Below are 12,684 nucleotides of genomic sequence, written 5' to 3' on the forward strand. Positions count from 1 at the left end.
CAGGAACCCTGTAATATCTATCAGGTTTTCTGGGAGCAGGAGGTAAAGAGTCAGGGGCCAAGCTAGATTCCAAAAAGGCATTATCAACAATGCTAGTACAGGAGGGATAGTTAAAGGCCTGTGTCGATGTAGGAGTAAGAAATCCCTAAGCCTCTTTTTAGAATCAGAGTAATCCTGGCTTTCCCAGTGGAAGTGCTCGCTAAGAGTATGCAGGGTTTCACCAAAAGAGAAATCCTCTGGGGGGGGGGGGGAGCTGAGGGAATAGAGTCCTCAGCATCAGAATTCTCATAGGTAGATAAGGGCAAATCCTGGTCATCAGAGGAAACAGAAATTTCAGAATCCTGGTCAGAAGTATCATAATCAAATTCAGTCCTAGGTCTCTTAGAGGGGGAAGGGTGGCTTCCCCTGATTAAAGTAATAAGGTCTTCAGCCATTCTTATCATTTGTTTTTTTAGGCATTGTGGCCTGACCATGCGGTCTGGGCATCGTTTTTCTAGGAATAGTTCGAGTTTTAGGCCTTGAAGAAGAAGATGGCGTTGGTTTAATATGCAAGTCAGTAGGCCTGAATACACCCTCAGAAGCCGGTGCCTGCACAGCGGTTCTGGACCCATCCAAGGTAGAGACATCCGCAGGTTCCACAGTTGAAGCATCTCGTGGCATACCGGACTCCGAATAGGTCTCAGTAGAGGACTGTGAATCTAAAATAGCGGGTATCAGGGGCTGCGAAAGCGCCTCACTGAGTACCGGCGAACTGGCAACTGGCTTAGGAGAAATGTTGTCAGCAGCTTTGGACCTAGGCGGCCTGTCTCTGTCTTTATCTTTGCGTTTTTTCAGAATTTCGGTAGTCGGATGGCTAACCGATGACATATCTGGATAATTGAACCGAGTACCGAAATATTTAGAAGCATAAATATACTGGCGAATAGTTCTTTGTTTAAATAAGGCACAAAACCGACAGTGAGGTACGTCGTGGTCAGGGCCTAGGCAAGGAATACAGTATGAATGAAAATCTTTATGAGGTACTTGCTTTCCACAAGAAATAAAATTACTGACTTTTACTGACATCGGTTTAGAGCAAGAAAAAGTTTCCCCAACGGGGTACTTAGCTTTAGTTGAAGACTTCGGTTCTGAAACTCGAAAATGAAAATTTCAGGAGTCGGCCTACTGGCACTTGCAAACTGCTTCTGCTTCGGGCAGTGTACAGCAAGAAAGACTGATGTAATGGTGTCGGCTGCTTGCTTTATACCACTGACTACCTGACGTCACGTAAGATGAGACAGCAACCGACGCAGGACCCAAGACTTTGATAATCAGGCCAACTGAGGGCTACTGCAAGCAGATAACCCAAATGTGATGACTGCAACAGTGAAACACAAAGAAAGTACAGTTGTGTACCTACCATAAATGTTGATGTTCGAGTGTATTCACTGTTGCAGTCATTACTCTTGGGTTATCCTGCTGGCAGGCTACCCGCAGTCGGCCTGAATTCCAAAGTCCTGGTCCGGTGTCGTTGCTGTCGCCTCTTCCCTGACGTCAGTGCGCCAGGGGGTATAAAAGATGCAGCCGACAACATTTTCTTCAGTTTTTCTTGCCCCAGATGTCAGGTGTCCCCAAAACGGTATGCTAAATGTAATATGCCAGTAAACATACATGGAGCAAAGAAACATTTCCTTCATCTACAAGCAAAAACACCCCATAGGTTGCATAGAATAGAGAAGTACAGATGAACCCCAGCAAAAGAAAGGGGGATGGAGGGAGGGTAACCTGGACTGCAACAGTGAATACACTCGAACATCTACATTTATGGTAGGTACACAACTGTACTATGTTCATCGTGTTTCACCGTTGCAGTCATTACTCGGGTTGAATCCCAAAGCTGAGTATGGGTGGCTGAGCTAAACAGGGTTAGGAGAGGCTATGAGGCCCTGCAGCACTGCAGTGGCAAAGCCTGCTCTGGATTTAGAGTAAAGAGGTAAGTGGTAGTGCCTTGTAAAAGTGTGCACTGAACTCAAAGTTGCAGCCTCTAAGATGTCTTTGGTTGGTACTCCTCTGAGGAAGGCTGCTGAGGTGGCTGCTGCTCTGGTAGAATGAGGCCTAATGCCCTTAGGCACTGATTTGCCATGTTGAGAATAGCATAAACAGATGCAGTGACCTATCCATTTAGAAATAGTCTGCTTTGAGATAGCCTTTCCTTGTGATCCTGCAGCATATGACACTAAAAGTTGCTCAGTCTTTCTGAAAGCTTTAGTTCTGTCCAAGTAAAAGCGTAGCTGCCTGTGTATGTCCAAAGTGTGCAGAATTTTCTCACCCTTGTTCTGTGGGTTTGGATAAAAGGCAGGCAAGTGAATGGTTTGGTTGAAAGCCACACTGGACACTACCATAGGCATAAATGTTAGGTTAGTCCTCAGAGAAACCCTGTCTGGATGAAATATGGTAAAAGGTTCCATAGCCATGAGTGCTTGTAACTCTGAGACTCGTCTTGCAGAGGTTATTGCCAGTAGCAGAGCTGTTTTCCAAGATAAAAATTTTATATCAGCTGTTGAGGCTGGCTCAAAGGGAAGCAGTGTGAGTTTTTCCAAGACATAACTGAGGTACCATGCAGGTATTGGTACTCTCCTTGGAGGTCTTATATTTTTGGCCCCTCTGAGGTACTGCCTTATTAGAGGATGAGAAAAGATAGGAGGTTCCGTATTGTAATGGGCTGAAATGGCACAGACATGAATCTTAATGAAAGAAAAGGAAAGGCCTTTATCCACCATTTCAGTTAGGTATTGTAAAATCTGAGGGATGTTTGGGACATATGTGTCAATGCCTTGTTCCTGGTTCCAAGCATAGAATCTCCTCCATTTTTCTGCATAAGATTTTCTGGTACTGGGCCTCCTGGCCTCCAAGATAACATCCATAACAGCTTTTGAAAGATGAGTGTTCTGAATAGCTACATTATCCGCCATGCTGTCAGATTTAAGGTCCTGAGTTGATTGTGCAGGATCTGATTGTTTTGTTGGGTCAGCAAGTGGGACGTTTGAGGCAATATCCATGCTGGGCCTTGAGACAAGCTCTTTAGGATTGGGTACCAGTGTTGGTGTGGCCAGTCTGGTGCAATCATTTTTGGCTTCTCTTGTCTGACGTTTAGGAGTACCTTGGGAAGGAGAGGCAGTGGAGGAAAGGCGTATACTGTTAGGTTTTTCCAGCTGAAGGATAGGGCATCCACTCTCCATGCTTGTTTGTGGTAAATCCTTGTGCAAAATCTGTGTAGTTGGCAGTTGTGAGGAGAGGTGAATAGATCTATGTCTGGGCATCCCCATTTCCTTGTTATCATGCGGAAGACTTGTGGATCCAGTTTCCACTCGTGGGGATCCATGAAGTTTCTGCTTAGTTCATCTGCCAGAGTATTTGTTTTTCCTGGCAGGAATTGTGTTTGCAGGTGAACTTGGTAAATTAATGCTGTGTCCCACAAGGTCATTGCTTGTCTGCAGAGGGGGTAGGAATGTGTGCCTCCCTGCTTGTTTATGTACCACATGACCGTAGTATTGTCCGTCTTTATCAGTAGTTGTCCTGGATGAAGTAGGTCCTTGAAAGCTGTCAGGGCATTCTGAACCACTAGCATCTCTTTTTGATTGATATGAAGATGCATCTGGCTTGCAGGCCACGTGCCCTGAATACATTTTCCTGCCATATGTGCCCCCCAGGCATAGTCTGATGCATTGTCAGTGTCTGTCTGGCTGTGGGTAAAGTGAATGGCAGACCCTTGTTGTGGTGACAGGCCTGTCCCCACCATCAAAACTCCCTGCAGGCAGGGAATAAGGGTAATTACTGTCTCCAGGCTGTGGCATTGCTGAGTCCAAACACTTTTTAGATACCACTGTAGTTTCCTCATATGCAGTCTGGCATATGGAATCAGTAGAATGCAGGATGCTATGAAACCCAAGGCCTGCAGGATTTTCCTTGCACATAACTGGGTCTTTGTTGCCAACTTTTTGAAGTAAGAAGTCAGTTGCCTTTGTTTGTCTGGCGTGAGATATGCCATCTGGGCAGTTGTATTTAAGCTTGCACCCAGGAATATTATCTCTTGAGAGGGTACTAATTTTGATTTATTTTAGTAATCTTTTTACAAACGCCAGATGTTTTAGAAGAATGTCTTTGTTCTCTGCTTGAATAAGGCAGTCGTCCAAGTAGGGATATATTTGAATTCCTCTTTGTCTGCAAAACGCAATTACTGGTGCCAGGTATTTTGTGACGACCCTGGGCACAGTAGAAAAGCCAAAGAGCAGTGCAGAGAATTGGTAGTGCATTGAGCCAGCTATGAATCTGAGGTATCTTCTGCAAGATTGTCTGATTGGGACATGCAGGTATGCCTCTTTTAGGTCCAAAGTTACGAGCCAAGCCTTCTTGGCAAGCATGGGCAGTAGCTGCTGTAGAGTCAACATCTTGAATTTTGGAACCTCCAGAAACGAGTTTAGTATAGACAGAACCAGTATTGGTCACCAGGCTTTGTCCTTTCTGGGCACCAAGAAAAGTCTCGAGTAAAATCCTTGCCCCTTCTCTTGTTGTGGTACTTGTTGAATGGCCCTCATGTTCATGAGGGCTGCAATTTGTTTTTTGTGTCTGGCATACCTTTTGCCCTTGACAGGGTGTGAAAATGGAACCTGTAGCCCTGGGACACTATATTCAAGACCCACTTATCTTGGGTAATCTTTTGCCAATTTTGTGAAAAAAGTGCTAGTTTTCCCCCCAAAGGGAGATGCTAAAAGAAAAGTGCTTGGATCTGGCAGTGGAAAGTCACAGAGAATGTTTCCTGTATGGCTGTGATTTTTCTTCTCCACTTTTGGAGGTAGAAGCACCCCAATGTTTAGGCCTGTATGAGCCTTAGGGCTGATATCTGCCTCCGGGGCATCTGTATCTACCTCTCTGTGGCCTGTCTGACACTGGAAAGGACCAATTTTTGGAAGGCCAGTTCCTGCTAAATCTGGGCGGCTGTACCTGTAAAAATCCCTTAACTGTCTGTATGGATTTTGCTTTATCCTCCATTTTCTTCAAGACCTCTTCTGCCTTAGCACCAAAGTATCATGTTGTAATAGGGCATCTAATAATTTTGCTTTAACATGATCAGGTAGATTCTGTTCCTTTAACCAAGTATGCCTTCTAATAACAGAACCTGTAACTGCAGCCTTGCAGGAGGCCTCCAGTGAATCATAACCACATTGCAAAGTATGCTTCCCCACTTCAGTCGCATGCAATAAATCCTGCAATTCCTTGTTCTCTGAACATTCAGAATTCGTCAACATTTTCTGTTTAAGCAGTGACATTAAGTATTGCTGATATTTAAGCATATGAAACTGACAATTTAAAGCCCTTACAGCCAAGGTAGCAGAAGTGTATACTTTTTTCCCCCATCTGTCCAGTGCTCTAGAATCCCTATCAGAGGGGACAGGGTTTTTAGCAGTGGAAGCTTTGACCCCTTTGGGACCCTGAGATATAGTTTCTGGGTCAGCAGCGGGTTTCTTATATAAGAATTTATGGGAATCTGGGACCCTGTAGTATTTGTCAGGCTTAGCAGGTGCAGGAGGTAAAGAGTCTGGGGACAGGCCGGACTCTGAAAATACATCATCTACAATGTCTACAACAGGAGGAATAGCAAGGGGCCTGTGCTGAGGTAATAGCAGAAAGTCTCTGAGTCTTTTCTTAGATTCTGGGTAATCTTGGCTTTCCCAGTGGAAATGCTCCCTCATGGTATGCAAAGTTTCCCCAAAAGAATAATCCTCAGGAGGAGAGGCTGAAGGAATGGATTCTTCAGCATCAGAATCCTCATAAGGAGGAAAGGAATAATCCTGTTCAGAAGAGGAATCAGAGGAAATAGAAACCTGATCAGAGGAATCATATTCTGTCTCTTGCCTAGGCCTCTTATCAGGAGGGGGATGGGAACTCCTGATCAAAGTAATTAGGTCTTCGGCCATTTTAAGCACCTGTTTTTGGCATTGTAGTCTGAGTAGGAGAATGCTGTACTTGTTTCCTTCTCTTTAGAGCTGCTTTAGTCTTTGTCTTTGTAGCTAAAGATGGCTTAATGTATAACTGTGTAGGTCTGAAAACACCCTCAAAAGCCGATGCCTGTTCAGCGGCTCTGGACCCATCTGAGGGAATGATTTCCGAATGTCCAATACCTTGTGTATCCAGAGGCCCAGTCGGCTACATGTGGGAGTCGGAAGCGGCCTGTGGCTCTGAGGTAGCGGGCGCCAGGGGCTGTGAAAGCGCCTCACTGAGAGCCGGTGAACCGGCGACTGGCCTAGCAGAGGCCTCGTCGTCGGTTTTGGACCTCGGATGCCTATCCTAGTCCTTGCGTTTTTTGTAAACTCCAGTCGTTGGCTGTTCCGACAGCATTATATAATTAAATCTTCGGCCAAAATAATGGAATGCAAAATCAAACCGACGCTTAATAGTGCGTTGGTTAAATCTAGCGCAAAACTGACAGCTAGCAACGTTGTGGTCGGGGCCTAGGCAAGGAATACAGTAAGAGTGAAAATCCTTATGAGGTATTTGCTTCCCACAAGAAATACAATTGTTAACTTTTTCTGACATCAGTCTGGAGCAAGAAAAAAGTTTCCCCAATGGGGTACTTAGCTTTATTCTTTAAAGCTAAGTACCCCATTGGTTCTGAAATTCTGATTTGAAAATCTCAGGAGTCGGCCGACCGGCACTTGTGAACTGCTTTTGCTTCGGGCACCGCGAGGCAAGAAAGACTGAAGAAAATGGCGTCGGCTGCAACTTTTATACCTCTGGCACACTGACTTCAGGGAAGAGGCGATAGCAACTGACGCCAGACCAGGACTTTGGAATTCAGGCCTACTGCGGGTAGCCTGCCAGCAGGATAACCCAAGTATAATGACTGCAACAGTGAAACACGATGATCATCATCTGAGTGACCATACATCTCATGCTGAAATAGGGTGGCACTAGCTTCCTCCATATTTGGACTTTGTGAATGAGCCAGTGATAGTTCAGCAATTGGTAACTGGGACCTACCATTCATCAGCTATGATGCAGCGACTAAAACAACTGAGAGTGCTTCTGCAACAGACTCAACAACTGATTGCCTCCATAGCAACTCCAACAGTTGGCTGTATTTTAAACTTTTAAACAGCAGACAAAACAACAGAATTGTAGACATGAGGTTTATTAGGGTTACTAAGGTCTTGCTAACCTTGCCTACTTTCGACAAAACACCTTTTGAGGTTCATATATCTTTCTGTGACTTCATTTTTCTTATACACTCAGCTGACACTGAAGAAGTGAAAGCTCCTTGGCTTGGGGCAATGACCTTTTTAATGATCCAAACAGGGCTTGAGTGTTTTAGTCCAGCATTTTAAAGTCTTTTTAAAGTATGACCACTCTTTGCAAGTATCCACCAAATGTTGTGGAATTAGCCAAAAATACAATGAAGGTGAAAGTGCTTTAGTGAGATCGACCGTGGGCAGCCAAACTTGTCGGCAAATTTTGCTGGGGAATGTGATGCACTTTGGAAAAAAATGGAGGAAAACACAATACAAAAAGAGTATCATCATCACCAACAGCACTTAATCGTGATTGTGAGTCAATCATTACATTAAGAAAGGTAAAGGAAAAAAATGTGCAAATGGGTACTCATTTGTCTGGGAGTGTAGATTCAGATTTTCTTGCTAGCAAGACTGATGATTAAAGTTTGGATCATGGAATGAAATGAATATGAAGTGGGCTGCTCTCCCCCTTCTATCCAATATCACACTGACATTTGCAGTCCACCTAGGGAATTCCAAAGTTCTGTGAGTCTGCCCAATCACACTGTTTGCCTATTGGTAATTCTCATACTTCACAAATACTACTACAGCAGTGATTGCTATGAAAAACATCTAATTAGAGGCCAGGCAAACATTTTCTGGAGTGGCCACTGAGCTGTCAGTGCTCCAAAGTTCAACAGCAAGTGTAAAAGGTGGGAATCTCAACTTGTGAGTGCTCAGAGGTGTAGGCATACCCCTGGCAAGAGACATCTGTACAGCTGAGCTACAACTGGTGAATATTTTGATGTGCAGGTTTACAGCTCAGAAGTGGTGATGGTGGGGGTGCAGTGGCCAGATCACAAGCTTTGAACGTTATGATGTGTGGGCGTGCACTTGGCATCTATGACAGTGATGTGGGGGAACCATAAAATGTCTGACTCCATACTTGTGAATGCTCATATCAGCAGGTGTACATCTGGTACCCATGGACATGGATAAGGCCTGCAGTAGCTAGGTAAATGCTAGAACTGAAGGTGCCAAGCCTGGCATCTAAAACTACTACTCTAGAATATCCAACATTTAGAACATGGCAATACAAATGCACAGATTAGGCATCCACAAGATGAAGAGACCTGAAAATCAAAAATGTTCATTTGAGTGATGCAATTTCTTCCTTCGATCCCCCACGACATCACTGCAAAGAAAGTCTCACGTTTCAACACAAAATAGCAAATGCTGCTGTTAAATTGCTGGCACTTTTGGCACATGGCGACATCAAGTAAAATTGCTGGCAACATAGACAGAACAAGGGACAGCCTTGTTTTTGATTTAAAAAAAAATTAGTCCCCTACAGATGGCCAAAACAGTTTGGTGAAAAAAAATCACAATTTCTCTTTTGCTGACCTCTATCTGAAAACTTTCTGGGCATGGAGGTGCACAACCCCCAATGCTGGAGGTGAATTATCAAAACCCACTATCAACCACATATGGCCAACCCTGAAGATGCAGCATTTTGTGGTAATTTTATTTCCTGGGAAAGTGTTTCTACTGAAAGGCCGAGTTGGTGAATCAGTTCTTCAACTCACCTACTGATCCACTCACTGTACTTCGCTCACCAACTCAATGGATGTCTGAATGGTTTAGGCCTAAACTTTTTTTTCTTTGGAGATTAGTGCAGACACTTTCCTGCATCAGCTACCAAGGGAAGCTCCAGATACACCATGTAGGAGAAAAGAGGTTAATGTTGTAGACAGGAGTGCAACCCTTGGTGCAAGTTCAGGATACAACTGCCTGCATTATGGGACTATGGCTTCCATGGCTGTAAGTGAAGAGATTTTTAAAGTAAACACTTTATCCATGAAGAAAGCCATCCTACACACCAAAGCTACACCAGAGGTCATCTCAAATTAGTATTTGCTATTAGTTTTGGAGCTGATATCAAGCAGGCTAGTGGACATAATTTAATCCAGTTCTCTCATATGATGAATAAATGGCAAAGTAGGGACAGATCTGGAACCGCCTAATCTATTTTAAATAACACTTCTACAAAATTCAAAGAAAGGCAAAATAAGTTATGTGCAACTACTGGAAAGAATAAGGTAAACCACATTGCTAATAGCACCAAAAATATTAAAAAACAATGCTGCACAGATGCAAACTTGTCTACTAGCATACTGTCCCAGTAGTAAGGGTTGCTGAAGTTCATTCTGGAAAGCTGGTGGTTTTTAACCTAGACAATGCACTAAATATACAGAATGCTGAAACAGTCTTCCCCCACTCAAGCATCAAAAGGCAACCAGTCTGTTTTGTAATGGGTCAAAACACTGCAGTCTTGTGATGGACTGGCATCCCAGCCAAGACTGCTTCTTCACCTTATGCCCTACCTTGCCTGGATAGGATCTCGTTCCTTAATGATCCTTGCATAAAGCAATTACTGGAAAATGAGTACATTACTTAATAAATCAATATCTGCAGTGTCTTACTTCTCCTTACTATTTTTACTTTGTGTTAAGACTGCTCCAGTTTTACAAAGTGTATTTAGCAATTTCCTTGCCATTTGATGAATGGCCATCTCTTGCTTGCAACCTACAAATAAGGGCAAAGGCAGAATTTCTTGGCTGAATGGTTGGAGACAATTCAGGAAAGGAAGAGCATTCTTTATGTTTGTCCAGGCCACCTTATTGTCTTAATTCCCCGAGGCAAGTGATATCCAAATCCAAGCCCATTATAATATAAGGCAGTGGCACCCACTTCCCTGCTGTTCCACTCAGCAGCAGTCTCTTATCTGAAACTACAACCACCTCTGGATTGTTAGCCCCTCTCCCCAGGCAAGCCGTAAAATCTGCCTTTTTTCAGTGTTTTTGATTGCTCCAGTAACCCTGAAACCTGAACTCTTCTATTATATTTATCAGAAAAATTTACAAGAACTCAACATACAGACCACAGGAAGTCTTGCGCGAGTTACGTCTGTGCCGCAGACTCAGGTTCCTTTTTCCACCAGTTCCCTTGTGATGAAGGGTAGATCTCTTCCTCTGGATCATAGTAGTAAAACTTTCGTAGGTAAGAGATGAGAGGCCTTAAAAGGAGAGAAAAAGAGAGACTTAAAAGAAACGTTCATGCAGCCTATAATTAAAAATACCACACTGGACTACCAAACAGATTATATTTCTTAATCAACCAGCTGTTACCTCAAACAGTAATATGCTACGCATACCTGACATAGAAAGTTTGCTTAGTGTGGTGAGATCAGTACCACAATGACGCTATGTCCAACTGTAAAAAGAAAACAGGACATATCTGGAAATGGGGTGCCAGCTGGGAAAGGAAGGGTCAAAGTTTTGAGGGCAGGAAAAATGAATAAAAACAAGTCCGCTGAAGGAAGTAACTTATTAAGTAACAAAAACACTACAAGCAGACATTTGGCACTGTTTAGCAGGGCTGAGTGTGGCTACGATCTGCTAATGAGCCTCATCTTGCCATCATGGTCATTACTCTGTCACATTTCATTCCAGTACTGCAGGACACCATGTTAAGAGCGATTATAATGATACTCTGCAGTGCTGCAATCCTCTGAAAGCTTCAAACAAACTATGGCTCAGTTACAGTTTTGACTTTTTTTAATTTGTTGCCAATGTAAACCCACTGGATACAAGTCTCCCTTTTCAGAGCTGACCTAGAAGCACTTTTCGATTTGCACAGAGTCACACAGAACATAAACAGAGGCTGAGAGAATCAAACCATAGACTAAGGAAAGCAAGTCATTAACAGCTCATAGCCTTACCTATCTGTACCTGATGCCAGTCTTTGGGGGGGGGGGGTAATGGGGACAGGGCATCTAAGTACATTAGCAAGGACACATTTCACATTGATTAAATTTTCTAGTAATGAAGTACTTTCTTCCCTCTATTTTGGTCCCTACCCAGAGGATCACTGGTTGTCACTAGTGCCTTTCCTCTATCACTGCTGACCTCTCCAAGCCTGAGCTTATACTTTTTCCTTTTGCCTGAGTGGATAATGAGGCATCCCACCATTGCAGCATACTGCTGGACATTTAATGCCCTATCCCATTCCTTATCCAAGACTGACGTGCAATGACATACGACCATTAAGGTTTAGAACATCTGTCAGAGCATGCCCAGTATTTGGAAGCAAAGGATGAATACTCCTCAGTTTCACCACAAGGGGTGCTGTGTGCAAGGTATGAACATTCTGATGCATTCTTCTGAACTAGAAAGCAGAAACTGGGCAGCATTTTAGTTTCTTCACTTTCTTAATCATTCTGTTATTAACCTTTCTGTGGAAGACAATGTTACAGTCAGTCAGGCACTATCCATTTTACCTGCATGCAAGTTCCACTAGGCATTTAAAAATTCTGTTTGGTGATGAAAAGAAATTGGATGGCACTCGATTCCTTTTGCATGCTAAACATGTACTGTAATAAAATGAGCTTGTTGCTTTTTTTTACCTACAAGTGATAAAGAACCATTTCAGGCAATGAGACTTCTTTTGCCATACATGAAGATGGTACAATGCTGATTCAAACAGGGCAATCTGACTGGCTAAACAGAGCTTTTTTCGTGGTGGTACACTACAATCACCACTAAAAAACATACGTTCAGTACAGACAGGTGAAACTGTTCAAACTCATGCCATTAAGATGTAGTTAACATGTCTGTGAAATTACATCAAGTAAAAACAGAGTTCCAGACTGACAAAAGTTTGCACTACAGAACACAATGGTGAAAAAAAAAGGCAGCAACCATCACTGAATACCTCGACAATGTAGGATTAACTACAACTGCATTCCTACACTGTGACTGATCATGTATATAAATGTGCATATGCTCACTACATCTCCACTTACCGATACACCCAGAGACATCAAACGAGGGAAAAAGAGGGCTGTTATACTTTAACATCCCCCACTAGCTTCTTTACTGATGCCATCCCACTCACAGTCCCACCCTATACCATACCTGCTTACTAAGTGTTTATAACAAACTCCGTGAAGTGCAACCATGGACAGCGCTACATTCCCGACATCTTGGCTGCCACAGAAACCTGGTTCCACCAATAATGTTGTTGTCTTTCGGCTTTTCCCGGTTAGGGGCCGCCACAGCGGAACTCCGGTCCGCTAATGATTGGCATGGCATAATTGGGATTTTTTTAATAAACAAACAACACAAAATTTACACATTTCATATATATATATTTTCCTATATAAATTCATTTCTGCTTTTTACTTGTAAAGTCAGTTGTTTTTTAAAATTCATTTTTAAAATTCATTGGTTTAAAAATTCATTGGATTAACAAGAAAACCAATGTTTAAAAAGTTCGTTTAAAAAGTTCTTTTAATGAAAATGGAATTATAGTGAATGCTTAGAAAGAATAGTAGATGTAAAAATTATTAAAATGATTTCTCTGTAGTATATTAGAA

The 12,684-nt window shown here is 43.0% G+C and overlaps 1 protein-coding gene across 2 annotated transcripts in view; it reads right to left on the bottom strand.

The window, feature by feature from the left end:
• The window catches only part of SOCS7 (suppressor of cytokine signaling 7), a 939,941-nt gene that overhangs the window by 39,045 nt on the left and 888,212 nt on the right, over positions 1-12,684 (bottom strand). Inside the window, exon 9 of one of the 2 annotated variants that reach the window (XM_044055367.1) lies at positions 10,189-10,323. In XM_044055367.1, the coding sequence (XP_043911302.1) occupies positions 10,209-10,323 (115 nt within the window). In that variant the 3' untranslated portion in view covers positions 10,189-10,208. Of the gene's footprint in view, positions 1-10,184; positions 10,324-12,684 lie in introns of both variants that reach the window. The other variant, XM_044055366.1, reaches the window with a different exon arrangement.

Source organism: Protopterus annectens, chromosome 13.part0, assembly GCF_019279795.1.
Source record: "Protopterus annectens isolate FY-2018-M chromosome 13.part0, PAN1.0, whole genome shotgun sequence".
In the NCBI taxonomy this organism is placed as follows: Eukaryota; Metazoa; Chordata; order Ceratodontiformes; family Protopteridae; genus Protopterus; species Protopterus annectens.